The 23,493-nt window shown below is 43.6% G+C and overlaps 1 protein-coding gene across 2 annotated transcripts in view; it reads left to right on the top strand.

Annotated features, from left to right (window-relative positions):
* Positions 1-23,493, top strand: part of SUFU (SUFU negative regulator of hedgehog signaling) — a 268,510-nt gene that overhangs the window by 54,169 nt on the left and 190,848 nt on the right. For both annotated transcript variants that reach the window (XM_029610267.1, XM_029610268.1), the window contains exon 3: positions 20,288-20,424. In XM_029610267.1, the coding sequence (XP_029466127.1) occupies positions 20,288-20,424 (137 nt within the window). The remainder of the gene's footprint in view (positions 1-20,287; positions 20,425-23,493) is intronic.

The following is a 23,493-nucleotide window of genomic DNA, read 5'->3' on the forward strand; positions in this document are numbered from 1 at the left end:
CTGGGGGCAGTCCCTCTGCCGTGTGAGTAGCCCTTCTTTGGACTGTCTGTATTCTGTCTATCCTTTTGAGTTACTGTCTCCACTATCAAGATGTGTGTGTAAAAAGCGAACCAATTTGTTACTTTACAAACTAGGTACTATGCCCATTTGTTTTATTGTACATTGTGTTAAAAAAAGATTCAAAGACTCTGCAAGGGAGGAGAAACTGGGGATATAAATTTCTGTAAGATGATGGTGTGTATGTTTGTTTTTCCCAACAATGGCAGTATTGGTAGGAAGCTTCTATGTAACTTTGGGTACATTTGAACTTTTCCAAGATGTATAATATTTTATTGTGCTTGCAAGATAAGATCCAAGTTCCAAGATGGCTTTGGCATAGGTGGATGTACTCAGACTGCTCTTCCTTCTTGGTATTCCTCTCTTCTGTACTAGTTTTGTGCTGGTATTCATAAATGTAAGTCCTAACTAAGAGAAAAGTGAAGTTTGGGTCTACCTTACTAAGGATTGTCAGTCTGGTACCATGCTGTGTTTTCTCGTCTAGAGGGAAATGCTGGAATCCCAGTTTATTTCCTTGGTTATAGTATTGGACTTAGACTAGACTAGACTTAGACTAGAGTCCTAGTCCTTTCGTGGATTGCAAACTGGCTAAAAGACAGGAAACAGAGTAGGATTAAATGGACAATTTTCTCAGTGGAAGGGAGTGGACAGTGGAGTGCCTCAGGGATCTGTATTGGGACCCTTACTTTTCAATATATTTATAAATGATCTGGAAAGAAATACGACGAGTGAGATAATCAAATTTTCAGATGACACAAAATTGTTCAGAGTAGTTAAATCACAAGCAGATTGTGATAAATTGCAGGAAGACCTTGTGAGACTGGAAAATTGGGCATCCAAATGGCGGATGAAATTTAATGTGGATAAGTGCAAGGTGATGCATATAGGGAAAAATAACCCATGCTATAATTACACAATGTTTGGTTCCATATTAGGTGCTACAACCCAAGAAAGAGATCTAGGCGTCATGGTGGATAACACATTGAAATCGTCGGTTCAGTGTGCTGTGGCAGTCAAAAAAGCAAACAGAATGTTGGGAATTATTAGAAAGGGAATGGTGAATAAAACGGAAAATATCATAATGCCTCTGTATCGCTCCATGGTGAGACCACACCTTGAATACTGTGTACAATTCTGGTCACCGCATCTCAAAAAAATATAATTGCGATGGAGAAGGTACAGAGAAGGGCTACCAAAACGATAAGGGGAATGGAACAGCTCCCCTATGAGGAAAGACTAAAGAGGTTAGGACTTTTCAGCTTGGAGAAGAGACGGCTGAGGGGGGATATGATAGAGATGTTTAAAATCATGAGAGGTCTAGAACGGGTAGATGTGAATCGGTTATTTACTCTTTCGGATAATAGAAAGACTAGGGGGCACTCCATGAAGTTAGCATGTGGCACATTTAAAACTAATCGGAGAAAGTTCTTTTTTACTCAATGCACAATTAAACTCTGGAATTTGTTGCCAGAGGATGTGGTTAGTGCAGTTAGTATAACTGTGTTTAAAAAAGGATTGGAGAAGTCCATTACCTGCTATTAAGTTCACTTAGAGAATAGCCACTGCCATTAGCAATGGCAACATGGAATAGACTTAGTTTTTGGGTACTTGCCAGGTTCTTATGGCCTGGATTGGCCACTGTTGGAAACAGGATGCTGGGCGGAACACTGACATTTTTTTTTATAAGAACATAAGGCTTGCCATACTGGGTCAGACCAAGGGTCCATCAAGCCCAATATTCTGTTTCCAACAGTGGCCAAGCCAGGTCACAAGTACCTGGCAGGATCCTAAGGGGTAGACAGATTCCAAGCTGCTTATCCCAAGAATAAGCAGTGGATTTCTGCAACTCTACCTTAATAATTATTAATGTTTATTTATTTATATTTAAAACTCTTCTATACCGTCGTTAAGTTAATTCACCATCACAACGGTTTACAGAAAGGCACAATTAGAAAAAAACAACAAAAAAACCCCTATAATTAGTATAGATTACAAATTATTCATGTGCCAACATAGTACGGTAACATATTTTAATAAGAAAAGATTGTGTGTTAATTAAGGCTTGTATGTCGGTTGAAAAACTGTCAAGCAGTTCAAATCTTGCGTTAATATGCAATTGGAGATAGAGGAAAAAACTGATTACTTGGTGCGTCGTCATCTTTCAACTGTTTTCCTCCTTCTCTTTGTCTTTATAAAAAGCTTGTTTAAAAGCCAGGCTTTCAGACTAGTTTTAAATAGTTTCAAATTGCTCTGCAGCCTTATTTCGAGTGGCATGGAGTTCCATAGAACAGGTCCAGCCAGCGACAGTGCTCTCTCCCTTACCTGAGTGAGGCGTGCTGATTTAACAGAAGGAATAGTTAGAGCTTTATTGGCAGATCTAAGGTTTCTGTGTGGGACATGTATGCGCAGTGCTGTGTTAAGGCAGTCGGCCTTTTCATCATGGATTAGTTTATGAATTATACACAATGTTTTGTATTGTATTCTTTGTTCAATTGGAAGCCAGTGTAGTTCAGCAAGTGTACCTGTGATGTGGTCTCTTTTCTTTTTGCCTGTCAAAATTCTAGCAGCGGAATCTTGCAATATTTGGAGTGGTCTAATAGTAACTTGAGGTAGCCCTAATAGCAGATAGTTACAGTAGTCTGTGCTCGCGAATATCATTGCCTGTAGGACTGTGCGAAAATTATTCAGTGTTAGCAGGGGTAACCTTTTCATTTCTGTGAAATGTGTTTTATGTTAAGCTCAGGGTCAATTATTACACCTAGATTCCATACTTTTATTGCTAACTCTACGGTTTGATTATTTTTGATTGCGATTGTAGGTTGTGTAGGGTGTATATTTTTTCATTCTAGGTGTAAAAATTCAGTTTTATCAATGTTTATTACCAGTTTCATTTGGTTTAGGAGTTGTCTGATTATTTCAAGATACATATTAGCCAGTTGCAGTGTTTCTTCGAATGTGTTTACAATGGGTAACAGTAGTTGTATGTCATCCACGTATATGTAGTGTATTATTCCAGGTCCAGTGAGTAGATGACATACTGGGAGGAGATAAATGTTAGAGTGTTGCAGACAGGGCTGAACCCTGTGGGACTCCTATTTGTAGTTTAACTTTGTGTTTTTGATTTGTACTTGGAAAAATCTGTTGCTTAAGTATGACTCAAACCAGTTTATTGTTTTGTTATTGAGTCCTATTTCTTTTAGTCTATTGATTAGTATTTTGTGATTTACAGTGTCAAATGCTGCCGAGAGATCCAATAGAATCAGAATGTAATGTGTTCCTGTATCAAAGCCTCTTAAGATATTGTCTGATAAAGCTAGTAATAATGTCTCAGTACTGTAGTGTTTGCGGAAACCATGTTGTGCAGGATATATGTTATTACTTTCTAAGTAGTTTGATAGTTGTTTTTGAACTGTTTTTTCAATTAGTATGGCTATTAGGGATAAGTTGGAGACTGAAACATAGAAACATAGAAGTGACGGCAGAAGAAGACCAACGGCCCATCCAGTCTGCCCAGCAAGCTACGCAGTTTATCCATTCCCCCCCCCCCCCCCCTTTTTTCTCCCTCCCACCCGTCTCTATTGGCTTCCAGCACCCTCCGGCCCCAATTCCCTTCCACCCCTCCACCAATGCAGAGAGCAGCGCCATCCTAGTGAACATCCAGCTCAATCAGGGGTAGCAACCGCCGCAACCAGCAGGCCACACCCCTGCCCCTTACCCACCCCTGTTTTGTTTGCTTGTTTGTTTGTTTTTTGTTTTTTTTTTGAGATGGCAGCCCTCCATCCTTCCGCTCCGTGAAGGTGGAACACCAATCACTGGCCACTGGCATCCCGCTCCGTGAATGCCTCTGTGGCTGCTGCCGCTCCGTGCAGTGTTTTGTTGCATGAAAGTGGAACACCAACTACTGGCCACTGGCATCCCGCTCCGTGAATGCCTCAGTGGCTACTGCCGCTCCGTGCAGTGTTTGCTGCCTCCTCTCTATTTATGCCCACTAGACTTGATGGATCCACAGTGTTTATCCCACGCCCCTTTGAAGTCCTTCACAGTTTTAGACTTTACCACTTCCTCCGGAAGGGCATTCCAGGCATCCACCACCCTTTCCGTGAAGAAATACTTCCTGACATTGGTTCTTAGTCTTCTTCCCCGGAGCCTCAGCTCGTGACCTCTGGTTCTGCTGATTTTTTTCCTACGGAAAAGGTTTGTCGTTGTCTTTGGATCATTAAAGTTTTTCAAGTATCTGAAAGTCTGAATCATATCACCCCTGCTCCTCCTTTCCTGCAGGGTGTACATATTTAGGGGTAGATTTTCAGACGAGCGCGAACAGCCTACTTTTGTTTGCGCTCCAGGCGCAAACAAAAGTACGCTGGATTTTAGTAGATACGCGCGGAGCCGCGCGTATCCACTAAAATCCTGGATCGGCGCGCGCAAGGTTATCGATTTTGTATAGCCTGCGCGCGCCGAGCCGCGCTGCCTCCCCCCGTTCCCTCCAAGGCCGCTCCGAAATCGGAGCGGCCTCGGAGGGAACTTTCCTTTGCCCTCCCCTCACCTTACCCTCCCTTCCCCTACCTAACCCACCCCCCCGGCCCTGTCTACACCCCCCCCTTACCTTTGTCGGGGGATTTACGCCTCCCGGAGGGAGACGTAAATCCCCGCGCGCCAGCGGGCCTGCTGCGCGCCGGGCCGCGACCTGGGGGCGGGTACGGAGGGCGCGGCCACGCCCCCGGGCCGTAGCCACGCCCCGTACCCGCCCCCAAAACGCTGCCGACACGCCCCCGCAACGCCGCGCGCTCCGGCCCCGCCCCCCGACACGCCCCCCTCCGAGAACCCCGGGACGTACGCGAGTCCCGGGGCTCTGCGCGCGCCGGGAGGCCTATGTAAAATAGGCTTCCCGGCGCGCAGGGCCCTGCTCGCGTAAATCCGCCCGGTTTTGGGCGGATTTACGCGAGCAGGGCTCTGAAAATCCGCCCCTTAGATTCTTCAATCTCTCCTCGTACGTCATCCGATGAAGATCCTCCACCTTCCTGGTCGCCCCTCTCTGTACCGCTTCCATCTTGTCTTTGTCTCTTTGTAGATACGGTCTCCAGAACTGAACACAGTACTCCAGGTGAGGCCTCACCAAGGACCTGTACAAGGGGGTAATCACTTCCCTTTTCTTACTCGATATTCCTCTCTCTATGCATCCCAGCATTCTTCTGGCTTTTGCTATCGCCTTGTCGCATTGTTTCGCAGACTTCATATCATTAGACACTATCACCCCAAGGTCCCTCTCCTGCTCCGTGCACATCAGCCTTTCCCCCCCCCATCAAATACAGTTCATTCGGATTTCCACTCCCCATATGCATGACTTTGCACTTCTTGGCATTGAATCTCAGCTGCCATATCTTCGACCACTCTTCTAGTTTCCTTAAATCCAGTCTCATTCTCTCCACTCCTTCCGGCGTGTCCACTCTGTTGCAGATCTTAGTGTCATCCGCAAAAAGACAAACCTTACCTTCTATCCCGTCCGCAATGTCGCTCACAAAGATATTGAACAGGACCGGTCCCAACACCGATCCTTGCGGTACACCACTTAAAACCGCTCTCTCTTCAGAGAAAGTACCATTTACCATCACACATTGTCTTCTGTCCGTCAACCAATTTGCAATCCAGGTCACCACCTCGGCACTCACTCCTAAGCTTCTCGTTTTATTCACCAGTCTCTTGTGCGGAACCGTATCAAAAGCTTTGCTGAAATCCAAGTAGATGACATCGAGTGCTCTTCCTTGATCCAATTCCTTGGTTACCCAGTCAAAAAAGTCAATCAGATTTGTCTGACAGGATCTTCCACTGGTGAATCCATGTTGCCTCTGGTCCATCAATTCTCCGGACTGTAGATATTTCACTATTCTCTCTTTCAGCAGTGACTCCATTACTTTTCCCACCACTGAAGTGAGGCTAACCGGTCTGTAGTTACCAGCCTCCTCTCTGTTCCCACTCTTGTGAAGCGGGACCACCACCGCTCTTCTCCAATCTCTCGGTACCACTCCCGTTTCTAGGGATCTATTGAACAGGTCATACAGCGGACCCGCCAGAACATCTCTGAGCTCCCTCAGTATCCTTGGATGAATCCCATCAGGCCCCATGGCTTTGTCCACCTTCAGATTCTTTAGCTCTTCCCATACATTTTCTACTGTAAAAGGATTTTCATCTATTCTACTTCCCTCCAGTTTCTTGTTGTGTAGAGATGGTCCTTCTCCAGGGTCTTCTTTAGTGAACACAGAACTGAAGTATTCGTTTAATATTTCTGCCATTTCTATGTAATATTTCTGCCATTTCTTCGTCTGGTAATTGATCATTACCACCTTTTAATTTCACAATACCACTATGGACTTTCTCTTTTCGCTGATGTATCTGAAAATATTTTGTCACCATTTTTTATCTCCTTGGCAATCCTCTCTTCCGCTTGACTTTTTGCCAACTTGATTAATTTCTTTGTCTCCCTCAGTTGAATCAAATATTCTTCTTTGTGTTCCTCCCTTTGGGATCTTTTATATTTCTTGAATGCTGTTCTTTTAGCTTTAATTTTGTCAGCTACCTCCTTTGAGAACCAGATAGGTTTCAATTTTCTTTTGCTTTTCTTTACATTTCTAACATATAGAGTAGTTGCCTTGGTGATTGCTCCTTTTAAATTGGTCCACTGCTGCTCCACATCTCTCTCGTTCTCCCATCCTTTTAGTTCTTCCTCCAGGTACTTCCCCATTTCCTCAAAGTCCGTGTTTTTGAACTGTAAAACTCGGGTCTTTGTGGTTCTTTTCCCTATTCTTTTAGTGATATTAAATCATACCGTTTGATGATCACTGGTGCTGAGGTGGGCGCCCACCTGGACATCGGAGACATCGGAGACATTATCTCCATTAGTGAGCACTAAGTCGAGTATAGTTCCTTCTCTCTTTGGTTCCAATACCATTTGTTTGAACAAAGATACTTGCATGGCATCCACTATCGCTCTACTATTTTTAGTTTCTGCAGATGGGATTTTCCAGTCTACATCTGCCCCTTTGTTCTGCCCCTTTGTTGTGCCCCTTTGTTGCGTGACGCCGGCGCGCGTCGCCTCCGGGTCCCAGGCCCCTTTTAAATCCCCCCCCTTTTGGCGTGCTTTTCAGACGTCCATGATGTCATTAACGTCGGCCAAAGGGGGAGGGGCGCTGGTTTCACTTCCTGGTTTGAGGTGTCAGCGTCTGTGGAGAGAAAAAAAATCGGTAGGGAGAGAGATCACAGAATGGAAGAAACAGGTTATGTAAGTGGTTTTCTTTGGGCAGTGTCTGTAGGGAGAGAAAAAAAATCGTTAGGGAGAGAGCACAGAATGCTAAGCCTTGTTGTTTTACTTAGGCAGGACGGCAGTCGTACGTCCGCCTCCAGGAATTTGTCCAAACCTTTTTTTAAACGCAACTATACTAATATCTTTCACCACATCCTCTGGCAGCGAATTCCAGAGCTTAATTATGCATTGAGTAAACAAAAAAATTTCTATTATTTTTAAATGTATTACCCAGTAACTTCATTGTATGTTCCCTGGTATTTGTACTTTTCAAAAGAGTAAACAACTGATTAACGTTTACTCACTCCATTTCACTCATTTTATAGACCTCTGTCATATCTTCCCTCAATCATCTCTTCTCCAAGCTGAAGAGTCCTAACCTCTTTAGCCTTTCTTCAAAGGGGAATTGTTTTATCTCCTTTATCATCTTGGTCACCTGTCTCTGTACCTTTTCTGATTCTGCTATATCTTTCATGAGATGTGACCAGAACTGAACACAATGCTTGAGATGAGGTCGCACCATGGAGCGATACAGAGGCATTCTGATATTCTCTCTTTTATTCTCCATTCCTTTCCTAATGATCTCTAGCATTCTATTCGCTTTCTTGGCTGCTGCTGCACACTGAGCAGAAGATTTCAATATATTTTCAATAATGACACACAGATCCTTTTCCTGAGTGGTGACTCCTAATGTGGAACCTTGCATTGTGTTGCTATAGTTTGAGCATGCAAAGTGATGCACTTAGGGATGAGTAACAGTCTCCCAGTTTTGCAATGTCCTCTTGCAATTTCTCCCAATCCTCTTGTGATTTGACAAATTTGAATAATTTTGTCATTGGTAAATTTGATCACCTCACTTGTTCCCATTTCCAGGTCATTTATAAATATATTAGAAAGCATCAGTCCCAGAACAGATACCTGGGGCACTCCATTATTCACCTATTTTCCATTGGGAAAATGTATCATTTAGCCTTACTCTCTGTTTTCTATCTTTTAACCAGCTGGCCATGCACAATAGGACACTGCCACCTATCCCATGACTTTCTGACTTCCCAAGAAATTTTTGGTGAGTTTAAAGTCTATAGATGGGCTGCTCAACTTCATGGAGGTTAGTCAAATTTACTATCTTCCTTCACGGAAGAAAGCTCCGGGAAAGGATCAAGATTTTCAAGTCATATCACCCTTAAATATCTCAGAAATATTAGAATCTTCTAATTCGATAGAGGCCTAACCTGCTACTATGATTATATCTTTTCTTTTAAATACCGATAAAGAGTGGGTCTTAAGTTTATATTTTAGAAATATTACAGAAAAGTTTTGTCAATTAAATGTTAGGATTTTTCTTCATGTCACTAAAGATACACAAATGAGAGAGAAACAATTTTTGATCATTAGACCAAAACGTTTGCAAATGGGAGCCTTGTTTAAACTAAGGTTTCCATGTAAGTGTTGTATAACTTACCAGAATGTAAAATATTGTTTCTTCCAGCCGTCACATTTGACAAAATTTATTCTGGATAGGAATAAGGATGAAAATTGTGGTGTAGCGACCCCTTAGAAAGCTATGATTTGTTCTCTAAGCTGTAAAAGTAACTCCTTGTTAGGCTGTGAAATATTTCTTGATATTTCTTATTTGTTTAGTAATATAAGCCTTCAAGTGTTCAAGGAACCCCCCTTCTTTGAGGACTTAGAAAATGTATGGTTTAGTTTAGTAATTACTCTTAAACACAACTATGTAATAAGTAATTTTTTCTGTTAAACCATATGATGTAACATATCAAGATGTTCTTGATTGTGTAATTGAGAAAACTGATAAAAATTAAAAAAAAAAAAAAGATTCAAACTGGGGGGTGCATCAAGCTGCTGTAGTGCTCTAATGTGTGTTAAACAGCAAATATCACGCAAAATACACAATATTTTGCATATCCCTGCCCTGGCATCCTCCCCTATTACAATGACCTTCTTTGCATGCTATTTGAATTCATTAATAGAGCAAATGCAATCAAAGAAGATCTTTAATAGGCAATTTGATGCAAGTATTTTATCACAACTTACCGAGACATTGGTCAGATGCGATTAAAATAACACCTATTTCAAACCCAGTAAATGGAGGTGGGAGGCCCGGGATCCTAAAGCAAGTCCTGAGGTTCCTGTGTCACATTTAAAGAGTCGGCTGGGGGAAAAAAAATGTCCCACAGCAAAATGGGGAAGTTGAGCTGTGATCAGTGCTGACTCCAGACTCAACCCAGGGCTGCCACTCAAGGCAGCCCAGAATCTCCAAAAGTAAAAAAAAAAAAAAAATCAGAGCATTGACCCCCATGTGGCAACGGCCCCACCACTCCCCTCCCAAAAGTAAAAAACCACATTGGGCCAGATCCGCATTGGGGGTTCAGTGCCCACCCAACCCTCCCCGCTTCCCACCCCCAAAGGTAAGTTTAAAAAAACAACAAAAAAAACCCCCTTGGCTGGTCGTCCCCCCCAGTTGACCTCACTCACACCCCCAACTCACCTTCAGAACTTTTCAAAGTAGTCTGGGGTCCCTCGGTGGGTGCCCCTTATGCCCAGTTGGTGCCATTTTCCAAAATGGCACTGACTTGACCTTGCTCCTGCTGTGTGACTGGGATAAGGATTGAACCCAGGCCATGTGGCCAAGGTCAGGTTGGTGCCATTATGAAAGGTTAGGGGGTTCGGGGTGGTGGGAAGGCAATGCAGATCTGATCCTTTTGGGGGGGAGAGGACATGGGGAGCACTGGAACCTAAGGAATGCTACTGGAAATAATATGAACAAAGGTGCTACAGGCACCCAAGGAGAGGGTTCACAATCCGGCAAACCCTGCCAAGTATGTGTATGATTAGACTATTATGTTTGAGTTCTATTAGGGTCCATTTCTCTTACCAATAAAACTAAAGGTAATATTAGGGGAATATCCCAAACACATTTCCTACAGTGACTTTTAGTAACACTTTGAGGGGAAGGGACTGTAGGCGTGTGAGTAACATGAACTATTTTTTAACTTTGGGTTTGTCAGGGACTGCCTCAAGTGGTGGCTCCAAGTTGAGCCGAAGATCAGTATTGACTCCCGGCTCAATATCCCTGTTTGTCCATGGGACTTTTTTTTTTTTTAATTTTTATCCAGCAGCCCTTTAAGGCAATGGTGATCCCTTGAAGTTGGGGGGCCGCCATTGTTTTAAAGAGCCATTCGCTGCATTCTTTTGTTCCTCCATTGATTGACTGCAAGAGAAAAGAACGTGCCATATAGCTACAATGTTTTGGGGGGGCCCACTGTTGTGAAGACACCGCCCCCGTGAAAGTGGGACCCCTTCCGCAAAAATCGATGGTAACTTAATGGCTCTAGGTCTAAGATAGTACCGTCCCTTTATTCCAAAATTGATAAGACATGTTAACGAGATCTTGGGATACTGATACGCTGACATTGGGGATAAAGCTTCTACAGCCAAGTCCAAAAGCAAAGAATGTTCAAGCAGCATTGTCTGAATTATCAGGTAGGCTGCTCACCCTGTAAAAATGTTGCTGTAATTTTGTTATGGGTTAGGGTAGTTGCTTGGTTTTGCTTGTAAGTATTACTGTCCGTAACATAAGGTATGAGGTAACCTGCATGGAGCGGCAGTTGCTGCCATGGGAAGCCTGATGGGCAGACTGGAATGAACCATTTGGTCTTTTCGTGCCAGCAATACCATGTTTTTAATGTTACTGTTACTATGTAGGGACCGGTTCTGTTCAATGTCTTTGTGAGCGACATTGCAGAAGTGTTAGAAGGTAAAGTTTGTCTGTTTGCGGATGATACCAAGATCTGCAACAGTGCGGACATGTCAGAAAGAGTAGAGAGAATGAGACAAGATACAAGGAAGCTGGAAGAGTGGTTGAAGATATGGCAGCTGGGATTCAATGCCAAGAAGTGCAGAGTCATGCATCTGGGGTGTGGTAATTCGAAACAACTGTGTGTGTGTGTGGGGGGGGGGGGGGGGTGAAGGGCTGATGTGTACAGAGCAGGAGAGAGACCTTGGGGTGATAATGTCTAACGACCTGAAGTCAGCGAAGCAATGTGAGAGGGTGATAGCTAAAGCCAGAAGAATCCTGGGCTGCATATAGAGAGGAATATCTAGTAAGAAAAGAGAAGTGATAATCCCCTTGTACAAGTCATTGGTGAGGCCTCACGAATTCAGTTCTGGAGACCATATCTCAAAAGGGACAGAGAGGATGGAAGCGGTCCGGAGAAGGGTGACCAAAATGATGGGTGGTCTCCATCAAAGGACTTATGAGAGGTTGAAGAACCTGAATATGTATACCCTGGAGGAGAGGAGGAGCAGGGGTGACATGATACAGACCTTCAGATACTTGAAAGGTTTTAATGATCCATGGTCAAGAATTCAATAGAACTAGGAGTCACGATTTGAAACTCCAGGGAGGAAGACTTAGAACCAATGTCAGGAAATATTTCTTCACGGAGAGAGTGGTGGATGCCTAGAATGCCCTTCCGGAGGAAGTGGTGAAGACTAAAACTGTGAAAGATTTCAAAGGAGCATGGGATAAGCACTGTGGATCCCTAAAGGCTAGAGGATGGGATTGAATGAAGAGGCATAGAATGATTGAGCACCACTGACCATAAATGATGTGAAAAAGGGAATGACAAGTGAGGTGATCAGATTTGCAAATAACACAAAATTATTCATAGTTGTTAAAACAGCAGCAGATTACAAAGTCCAGCAGAAGGACCTTGCAAGACCAAAAGAATGGTCTTGCAAGGTCTTGCATCTGAATGGTAGTTGAAATTTAATGTGGAAAAGTGAAAAATGCCATAGAGAAAATAATAATCCCAACTACAAGTGTGCAATGCTGGGTTTTGTATTAGGAGACATCCTTGTGGACAATATATTGAAATCCTCATATCTGTGTGCTGTAGTGGTCAAAAAGCAAATAGAATGTTAGGAATGATCCAAAAAGGAACGGGGAATAAAATGGAAAATATTATATTGTCTCTGTCAAGCCATGATGCGATGGCACCTTGAGTCTTGTGTATAGTTCTTGGTGTATTATCTCAAAAAAGACATAGTGCAGGGGCAGTCAACTCTGGCCCTCAAGAGCCACAACCAGACCTGATTTTCAGGATATCCATAATGAATATGCATGAGATAGATTTGCATACACTGTCTCCAATGAATGCAAATCAATCTTGCGTATTCATTTGGGGTATCCTGAAAACCGGACCCTCTTTTGTGGCTCTTGGGAACTGGAGTTGGCCACCCTTAACACAGCAGAACTAGAAAAGGTGGGGCAACAAAAAATGATAAAAGGGGAATGGATCAGCTCTCCTATGATGACCGACCCAGCCACTGTATACTCATATGTTCTCATTCTCCAGTTTTTTCTGTCCTTTATTTCCTGGCTACTCTAGCCCCCAAGTTCATTCTCCCTGTTATTTGTATCTGCGCCTCGGCCTTCCTGTTATATGGTTTTTGTTCAGTTAACCCCAAGTTTGATGTAAACCGGCCTGATATGAAGCTTGTCATGAAGTTCGGTATAGAAAAATGGTAAATAAATAAAATAAATGATGAGAGGCTATGCAAGCTATGGCTCTTCAGCTTGGAAAAGAGATGGCTGAGACAGGACACAATTGAAGTTTATAAAATCATATGAGTGGGACACTCCATGGAACTAACAACCAGCAGATTTAAAACAAATCGTCGTGTAATCTGTTGTGAAGGCCTGTTCTCAAATCTCTGCCCCTCCTAAAGTGTTTTGTTTTTTTTGTCATAATGTAATCAGTTTTGCTATGTTTTATGTAACCAGTTATTATTTCTGTAAACCGTTGTGAAGGCTTGCTCCAAACAACAGTATATAAAAACCAACCAATAAATAAATACATTTTTCCCTCAGTGCACTATAAACTGTGGAATCTATTCCCCGAGGACACGGTGAAGGGGATTAGAATAGCGGGGTTTAAAAGAGGTTTGGACACGTTACTGGAGGAAAAGACCTTAACACGTTATTAGACTAGTAGCCTGAGGAAAGCTATTGCTGTCCCTGGGAAGTGAGAAACAGGAAATAGATCTACTTTATGGGATCTGCCAGGTTACTTGTGACCTGGATTGACCACGGTTGGAGACCAGATGCTGGGCTTGATGGACTTTAATCCTACCCGGCATGTCAGTTCTTATGCTCGCACATGAGAAATTTCCAAGGCTTAAAACAAAGTCTTTTAAGGCAGGGGTCAACAAAAGGGGCAGCTCCCACGGGGGGAGGGGCCGCAAACGAGCTTCTAGGGGGGGCCACCACCAGCAGCAGTGAGCCGGATAAAAAAAAGGAATGCCTGCATCCGCTGCCTGGGGCCTACTGGAGTGGTGTACCGCGGGGGAAGGTGCACGCGGCTGCCAGCAGACCTCGTCCCGTCGTCTGTGCAGGCCTCGTGGTATTAGAAATCTGAAGAGTAGCACTTTCTCTATGCTGATCTCGCAATGAATGGGATATCATGGAGGAAGTGCTAGCCCTACCAATATTTTTTATTTTTTTATTTTTAATATCGCAGGGCCTTCACAGGGGAGGCAGCAAAACAGGCTTCGATTCCAGAAGCAGCGATGAGTGATCGGCTCCTCCCCAACAGCCACGCGGCAGTGGTGACAGCGGTAGCAGGAGTGAGACAAGCTCTGAGGCTTCCGGCGAAATGGAAATGTATGTATATGAGTGGGTGTCTGCCTGTGTTCGTGTGTGTCTAGGAATGGGTGCCTGCCTGGGGATCTGTGTGGGTGAGAGTCTGGGGGAGTAAGAGCTTTTGTGTGCATGGGGAGGAGAGGGTGTTAGAGTCTACGTGTGAGAGAGAATGAACATGTTAGTGTGTGTGAGAGAGAGGATAATTTTTTTAAGCTCCTCTACCCCCTCTTCCTTGACAGTCTCAGGGGATTGGAAATAGAGTTCCCAGAAATGGACAGCAGGGGCATTTTAAATCCTTATAAGTTTTAATTATTGGTGTTAAATTTGATGTGCCTGCTGTTTTGAAATATTTTTTAGGTGCTTGTGAAATTTAAAACAAATATATTTGACTTTAATAGATGTTCTATTTGTCAGTAGGTTTGAAATATTAATTATTTTATTAGTTTGGTTTTACTGTTATAATTGATGCTTTATGTTTCATGATTTGTTTGTTTTATGAGGCATGCTGGTTCTGTTTTTCCATTGTTACATTGTACAGAGTCTGGCTTCTTGAGGCTTCCATTTCAGTTTTTGTCTGTATATTGCTAGTTCTAATTTGTGATCCTGTATTCGGTGAGAGTCTGTCTCTGCTCTGTGCATGTGACCCAAGGTGAGAGATTCTACTAGAGTGTAGTGTCTATCTAGGGATCTATAGCAATCGTGCTTGTATCGTTTCCCCAGTAGGTGGTGTATTGGTATTCTGGGACCCTGTGTAATATTTATAATGCTGCTTTTTCACAGGTAGGGTTCTTGTTGTTTGAGTTCTTAGAAACATAGAAATGATGGCAGAAGAAGACCAAACGGCCCATCCAGTCTGCCCAGCAAGCTTCGCACTTTTTGTTTTCTCATACGTATCTGTTACTCTTGGCTCTTAGTAACCCTTTGGTTCTATTTCCCTTCCACCCCCACCATTAATGTAAAGAGCAGTGTTGGAGCTGCATCTAAGTGAAATATCTAGCTTTATTATCACAAGCAGATTGTGATAAATTGCCGGAAGACCTTGTGAGACTGGAAAATTGGGCATCAAAAAGTCAGATGAAATTTAATATCAATAAGTGCAAGGTGATGCATATAGGGAAAAATAACCCATGCTATAGTTACACAATGTTGGGTTCCATATTAGGTGCTATAACCCAAGAAAGGCGTCATAGTGGATAACACATTGAAATAGTCAGTTCAGTGTGCTGCGGCAGTCAAAAAAGCAAACAATGTTGGGAATTATTAGAAAGGGAATAGTGAATAAAACGGAAAAGGTCATAATGCCTCTGTATCGCTCCATGGTGAGACCGCATCTCGAATACTGTGTACAATTCTGGTCGCCGCATCTCAAAAAAGATATAATTGCGATGGAGAAGGTACAGAGAAGGGCTACCAAAGTGATAAGGGGAATGGAACAGCTCCCCTATGAGGAAAGACTAAAGAGGTTAGGACTTTTCAGCTTGGAGAAGAAACGGCTGAGGGGGGGATATGATGGAGATGTTTAAAATCATGAGAGGTCTAGAACGGGTAGATGTGAATCGGTTATTTACTCTTTCAGATAGTAGAAAGACTAGGGGTCATTCCATGAAGTTAGCATGGGGCACATTTAAAACTAATCGGAGAAAGTTCTTTTTTACTCAATGCACAATTAAACTCTGGAATTTGTTGCCAGAGGATATGGTTAGTGCAGTTAGTATAGCTGTGTTTAAAAAAGGATTGGATAAGTTCTGGGAGGAGAAGTCCATTACCTGCTATTAAGTTCACTTAGAGAATAGCCACTGCCATTAGCAATGATAACATGGAATAGACTTAGTTTTTGGGTACATGCCAGGTTCTTATGGCCTGGATTGGCCACTGTTGGAAACAGGATGCTGGGCTTGATGGACCCTTGGTCTGACCCAGTATGGCATTTTCTTATGTTCTTAGGGTAGTAACCGCCGCAATAAGCAAGCTACACCCATGCTTATTTGTTTACCCAGACTATGTGATTCAGTCCTTGTTGGTTGTTGTCTGTATATAGATCCACTTTTCTTCATTCCCCCTGCCGTTGAAGCAGAGAGCTATGCTGGATATGCATTGAAAGTGAAATATCAGGCTTATTTGGTTTGGGGTAATAACTGCCGTAACAAGCAAGCTACTCACAGCTTTTTGTGAATGCAAATCTTTTTCCACATTTCCTCTTGCCATTGAAGCTTAGAGCAATGTTGGAGTCGCATTAACCGTGTGTATGTTTATTGAATAAGGGTATTATCTCCAGGTAGTAGCCGTCATTCCCGCAAGCCATCCACTCTTCATTCACGTCCTCTAGACTTGATGGATCCACAGTGTTTATCCCACGCCCCTTTGAAGTCCTTCACAGTTCTGGTCTTCACCACTTCCTCCGGAAGGGCATTCCAGGCATCCACCACCCTCTCCGTGAAGAAATACATCCTGACATTAGTTACGAGTCTTCCTCCCTGGAACTTCAAATCGTGACCCGTGGTTCTGCTGATTTTTTTTTCGGACGGAAAAGGTTTATCGTTGTCTTTGGATCGTTAAAACCTTTCAAGTATCTGAACGTCTGTATCATATCACCTCTGCTCCTCCTTTCCTCCAGGGTGTACATATTTAGATTCTTAATCTCTCCTCATAAGTCATTCGATGAAGACCTTCCACCTTTTTGGTCGCCCTTTTCTGGACTGCCTCCATCTTGTCTCTATCTCTTTGGAGATACGGTCTCCAGAACTGAACACAGTACTCCAGGTGAGGCCATACCAAGGACCTGTTCAAGGGGATAATCACTTCCCTTTTCTTACTCTATATTCCTCTCTCTATGCAGCCCAGCATTCTTCTGGCTTTAGCTATCGCCTTGTCACATTGTTTCGCCGACTTCAGATCATTAGACACTATCACCCCAAGGTCTCTCTCTTGCCCCATGCACATCAGCCCTTCTCCCCCCATCGAATACAGTTCATTTGGATTTCCATACCCCATATGCATGACTCTGCACTTCTTGGCATTGAATCTCAGCTGCCATATCTTTGACCACTCTTCCAGCTTCCTTAGATCCCGTCTCATTCTCTCCACTCCTTCCGGTGTGTCCACTCTATTGCAGATCTTAGTGTCATCTGCAAAAAGACAAATCTTACCTTCTATCCCATCCGCAATGTCGCTCACAAAGATATTTAACAGGACCGGTCCCAACACCGACCCCTGTGGCACTCCGCTCAACACTGCTCTCTCTTCAGAGTAAGTTCCATTTACCATCACACATTGTCTTCTGTCCATCAACCAGTTTGCAATGCAGGCCACCACCTTGGCACTCACTCCTAAGCTTCTTATTTTATTCACCAGTCTCCTGTGCGGGACCGTTTCAAAAGCCTTGCTGAAGTCCAAGTAGATGACATCACGTGATCTTCCTTGATCCAATTCCTTGGTTACCCAGTCAAAAAAGTCAATCAGATTTGACTGATTGACAGGATCTTCCCCTGGTGAATCCATACTGCCTCTGATCCAGCAATTCTTCCGACTGTAGATAGTTCACTATTCCTTCTTTTAACAGCGACTCCATTACTTTTCCCACCACTGAGGTGAGACTAACCGATCTGTAGTTTTCAGCCTCCTCTCTGTTTCCACTCTTGTGAAGCGGGATCACCACTGCTCTTCTCCAATCACTCGGCTCCACTCCTGTTCTTGGTGTTACTATTGTTACGTTATGATAGGTGTGCTGTATAGATTTTGAGTGTCTTTTCTATTAGTTCACATTGTGACTGGCAGTTGAAGGAGTTTGTGCTGATGTTACTGTGAGATGCCTGTCAGGCCGATACAGTACAGTGCACTCCGATGGAGCGCACTGTTAGCCCAGGTTTGGACGTGTGTTTTTGACACGCTATTACCCCTTCACGTCCAAACCCCCCCCCCCCCCGAAACTAATAGCACCTGCAACATGCAAATGCATGTTGATGGGCCTATTAGTTATTCCCACACGATACAGAAAGTAAAATGTGCAGCCAAGCCGCACATCTTACTTTCAGAAATTAACGCCTGCCCAAAGGCTGGCATTAATTTCTGCCAGGGAAGCAGTTTTTTCTGCTTTTTTGTACACCCTAGCGATATTAAGTCGGAGGCCCCAAAAGTAAAAAAAAAAAAGTAAAAATTAAAAAAAAATTAAAAATCGGCCCGTGGGTTGGAAGATGGACGCTCAATTATGCCGGCGTCCGTTTTACGAACCCGTGGCTGTCATTGGGTTTGAGAACCGACGCCGGCAAAATTGAGCGTTGGCTGTCAAACCTGCTGACAGCCGCTGCTCCTGTCAAAAAGGAGGCGCTATGGACGTGCTAGTGTCCCTAGCGTCTCCTTTTACCATGGGCCCTAATTTGCATAGGCCATCCTCCTGAATCGCGTGCCCAGGAGAGTGGCCTGTGCACGCGCTGGGAGAGCGGGCGCTCGCCAGCTCTCCCGCGTGTTTTTCTGTATCAGCCTGTTTGTGTTTTGTGTGGATCTATTTGCTCCTTTCAGCAACCTGAAGAGAATCAAAGCTGGTATTTTGAGCTTCTGGCTGGCAGAGTTATTGCTTGCTATTTGGCAAATGGTCCAACAGCAAATACACGATGTAACCCAAATTTGGTGGGTGGGGATGGAAGGGGGCGTGGCTCACCCCTGTGTTAAGGCAGGGGTCTGTCTGATCCATTTATTACTTCTTTATTAAATGTATTCTATTTTTCATTTAGCAGACTGCATTAGCTATGTGATGTTTGACTTCTGAGAGGTGTGTAGCTAACCTGGGGTTATGGGCATGCGAGGAGGTGAATTTGGCCCTTTCAGGTGGAAGCTGTGCAGACTTTGACCCTGCAGCAGTCAAGGCTGTGGGAACTGTTTCATACTGAGTTTCTTTCAAATAGCCCTTCAGCATAGCCAGCCTGAAAGTGTGGTTTCCAGGGCTGTACAGTAAAGCGATACAGCCACCTAAAAGGTGGCGTTCCAAGGGAGCTGTGCGAAATCACTGCTTTAAGCAAGTTCTGTGAACAGTTCCAAATCACGTCTTAATCATTTTAGATCTGTATGGCTTGCACTGGACATTCACTGGTTTTAGTTGGAGTAACTTCAGTACGTTGGCTGTGCTCTGCAGAAGGACAGGGTTCATCATTCCAGTGCTCCATATTTGCTGCATTGACTTGAGTCAGGGAGTCCCTAGCTGTGGCAGATGGGGGACTTAAGTTTTCCAGTAAAAATACTTGACTAGATTTCATCATTTGTTGACTTAACATCCTCTGCATCTGCTCTTTGATCCCGTCAGAGAGTCATTACTGAGAGCTTTTTTTTTTTTTTATTATCAGCAACCTGCTGAGATAGGAAGGCAAACCCCACAAGACTGAAGTGTTTGGGGTTAATGGGGTCTGGTTTAATGTTAAGCTGGGGCTTGCCGGGAAACCATAGCCGCCGATGTCCAAGCTGTAGGGGGTGCCCTATTTTCCTGCAACTGCTCCACTTTGTCAGGCATGCAGGTGCTTCACAAATTCGTGTCCAGGAAGGAAGGGAAATGCTTGTGTTTGGTTTTTAATTCTTTATTGCAGATTCAGATAAAGATATGCAAATCATTCTAAGTGCATGATCTATAAATGTGTAAAATAGATTGTATGCATGTAGATCACTTAATTGTAAAATAGGTTTTTCTATTTGCAAAGTGTAGATCACAGCTGATATGTGCTTGCATATCCATTTTTTGATGCACCGGACAAGGCCAAGCTAGCCGAATACATTTACCACTTTGAACCTTCTCAGTAAATTTACCCTCCAGTATACAGTCGCCGATCAGCCTTTGGAAAACCTTGCATCTGCTCCTTGGTCATATGTTTCAAGGTTAATAAGGGGTCTTTTGCACCATTGAAATATTTGAAGCTGGGCCACATGTGTCAGATTGACTCAGGCATGGTTCTTGTAACATTAATTTTAAACAGTGTCATCTCCAAAAGTCCCCATCCCACAAATGACTACCTATTGAAAAGGTAAAAAATCTCAGCTCTTTAGCAGTGTATGGTCTTCACTGATTGGACAAATAGTTACCGAGAGATGGTTTGGAAAACACGGTTAGCATTTTGGCTCCATTGTACTTGGTTCTTTAAGCCTTAAGTAAAACGTCCCCCTGTTAAGAGTTTGCTGGAAAACCGCTCCCTTGTGTAGGAATATTGGACGGAATTCCTCAGCTGAATGTGCTGTGATCAGAAATAGCTACGTTGGACAGAAGCATAAGTTTGAGCTTTAATCTTTTCCAGATACACAGGAACAGACGGTCCAAGTGGGTTTGGCTTTGAGTTGACATTCCGGCTAAAGAGAGAAGCTGGAGAGTCTGCACCTCCGACGTGGCCGGCAGAATTAATGCAAGGCTTGGCTAGATATGTCTTCCAGTCAGGTAAGGGAAGGCAGAGTTTTGTCTTAAGAAGTTAATGACCTTATTCATTAATCTATTAGCACTATAATCTTTCAAAGTCAATGTTAGAGACCTTCTTTTCATTGTGAATGGAGGAAAGTTGGTGGAACTTGTCAGCTGAAAATGGCTGTACATGTGAAAAGCATTATTTTTGATTATCCCCAAATGTGTATCCTCCTGCTGTCTAATCCAGCGGTTCTCAACCGGTGTGTCGCCAAGCATCGGCAGGTGTGTGGTGCACTTCCTGGTCTCCCGCTCTTCCCTCCCTCTCCTCACCCCAGCAAGATGCACACAGTTCTTCAACGAACACTGCTGCTGTTCCTGCCCGGGCTATCAGCACTTTCAAGCCCAGAGTGGAACGGCAGCAGAGTTTGTGGAAGCCAGCAACAGCAGCATGGCCTTTTCTTCTTCCTGCCCCTGCGGCCCGGACGAGGAAGTGATGTTTACCAGGCACGTGGGAAGAAGAAAGGGCATACTGCTTCTGCTGCCACTGTCAAATTCGTGTCCCAAGATTTCACCCCCCCAGCTCCTCAGTGGTAAGAAGGTAGCAATCAGCTGTTTGTCTGGGCTGTGATCATCACGGCGCAGTACAGTCAGCTGAGCAAGTGGTCGTGGCAATTTCCTGCCGTGCAGCTGATTGGGAAATCCATCGATTAGCTGCCTCGGGTCTGCGGCGTTTAACTTTTTTTTTGTTTTTTTTATATGGCCCCTGCTCCAGACCTACGGGTTCTGCTGATGTCTGCAGGATTGAGGCCTAAATCGTAAGGCCCCCCAATGCCTTCTGCAGCTCCCCTCTCTCCTCGTGGTAGCACTAGGCTCAGAGACTCATGTTCGCTCCAGCCCTTCCCCTCGGGAACACTTCCTGCCTCTCCTCAGTCTGCGAGTAACTGGCTCCTGCCGATCAAAATGCAGCCTCTTCATACCATGGGGAGCCTGTCATTGGCTTCCCGAGGCTCTGGACATCCACAGCCTACAGCCACTATTCTCAGCCCCTCCTCCCTGCACCCTCTGTACCACAGAAATTCCCCTGGCTCTGCTCTTGGCCACTTACCCGTGCAACCAACAGTGGCCCACAGAGAGAGACAGTCACTGACTCCCGCAACCTTTGCACATCATGGCTACTCGATAGATTTCCCAAACAGCCGCATGGCAGGAAATCCCCGCGGCCACATTTTCAGCTGACTGCTCTGTGCTGCGAGGAGCACAGCTGAGTGCTGCCTTCTTACCGCTGCGGGGCCTGGGGAGTCACTCCTGCTGCAGTTCTTAGCCTGTCATGACTGCTTTAATAGCAGAATACCGGCTGCCTTGTGCTATAGCTACCATGTGGGGTGGGGGTGAGTGAGTGAGACAGAGTGAGCCAGCATGTGTGTAAGTATGTGAGAGAATGTGTGTGATTGAGACTATGAATGTAAGAGAGAGAAAAAATGTGTGAAAGTAAGAGACTGGTCAGGTAGGTGACTGGTATGTGTGAGAGAAAGAGAGATTGTTCAGGGAGGTGACGTGTGTGTGTGTGTGTGTGTGTGTGTGTGTGTGTGTGTGTGAGAGAGAGAGATTGGTCAGGGAGGTGTGTGTGTGTGTGAGAGAGAGATTGGTCAGGGAGGTGGTGTGTGTGTGTGTGAGAGAGAGAGAAAGATTGGTCAGGGAGGTGACTTTGTGTATGAGTAACTGAAAGTGTGTGTGTATGTGTGTGTGAGACAGACTAGTCATGGACCCTAAGGAAGAAGAGCGTCAGAACAGAGCTTCAGCAGCCATTGCTGCTTCTGGTGTGTTCTAAGGCCTACAAGGGAAAGGAGTAGGAGAGTTGCCAGAGACGGTAAGTAAAGGTGGCTTTTTAAGTTTATCTTTCTTGACTGACTGCCATTTTAATTATTGGGTATTATGTAATGTGTCTGCTGTTTGAAATATTTTATTGGTTTTTAGGGAATTTTTAATAATTTTGTAAGTTTGTTTTTTTTTAATTTATATTTTATTAAGTTTTAAACAATTTTACATTGTAAAAAACACAAATAAATATTCTGTTATGAAAAAGTGATAACATATTAAGCAATTACTTCTTACCATATACCTTCAAAACGGTAATATCTAGTCCACATTATGGGAGGTATCTTAAAAGGAAAAAAAAACAAATAGGAAAACTGTAATCACATCTTACAGAAATAGGAGAATGTAACATTTATTTTGCAGTTGCTTTTCTCAACCCAATTCTTTATCTGCCATAAAGGACTTTAAGTGGGATGGATCTTGAAAAATAAACGTATTCTTCTGGTAGGCCACAGAGCATTTACAGGGAAATTTTAAATAAAATGTTGCTCCCAAGGCTAACACTCTAGACTTAAAAGTCAAGAACTGTTTACGCCTAACCTGTGTTGCTCTGGCTACATCAGGGAAGATTTGGATTCTTTGTCCACAAAAATTATAATCTTTATTTTCAAAATATTTTTGTAGGACCTGATTCTTATCCCTCTTTCTACAAAAAGTAACTAACAATGTTGACCTTTGCGATATATCATCTTGGGATGCTTCCAAAAATGAAGTTAGATTAGGAGAATGTTGGACAATATCCATATCCTCTTGACCCACTTGTGTCCTTAATCTAGATTTTGAAATATAATATAGTTTAGATATGCTAGCCTCATCAATTGACGTAATAGACAACTCTTCAACCAAATATTTTTTAAGCAATTCCATGGCAGATATCAATCTGGTTTCAGGAAAATTTAGTAATCTAAGATTTCGATTACGAGTTTGATTTTCCAGATTTTCTATCTGTCTATGGATTATGAACCCATCTTTTATAAAGGAATTGTTTACATCTCTTAAGTGCATCTATCTGGGTAGACATAGTTTTATTTTGTTCTTCTAACTGTACCAAACGACTGTTATGTCTCTCCATTGCATTTTTAAATTCACAAGTAGTGATTCTATTTTGCTCAATTGAGTTAGCCATAATTTTCTGAAGATTATCTAGAGCCTTCCATACATCCCTTAAGGTAATATTCTGGGGGGCTAAAGGCACCATGGCTGTTTCTTGCGGACCAGGGCCTACTTGCT

Source organism: Rhinatrema bivittatum, chromosome 7 (assembly GCF_901001135.1).
Source record: "Rhinatrema bivittatum chromosome 7, aRhiBiv1.1, whole genome shotgun sequence".
Lineage (NCBI taxonomy): Eukaryota > Metazoa > Chordata > Amphibia > Gymnophiona > Rhinatrematidae > Rhinatrema > Rhinatrema bivittatum.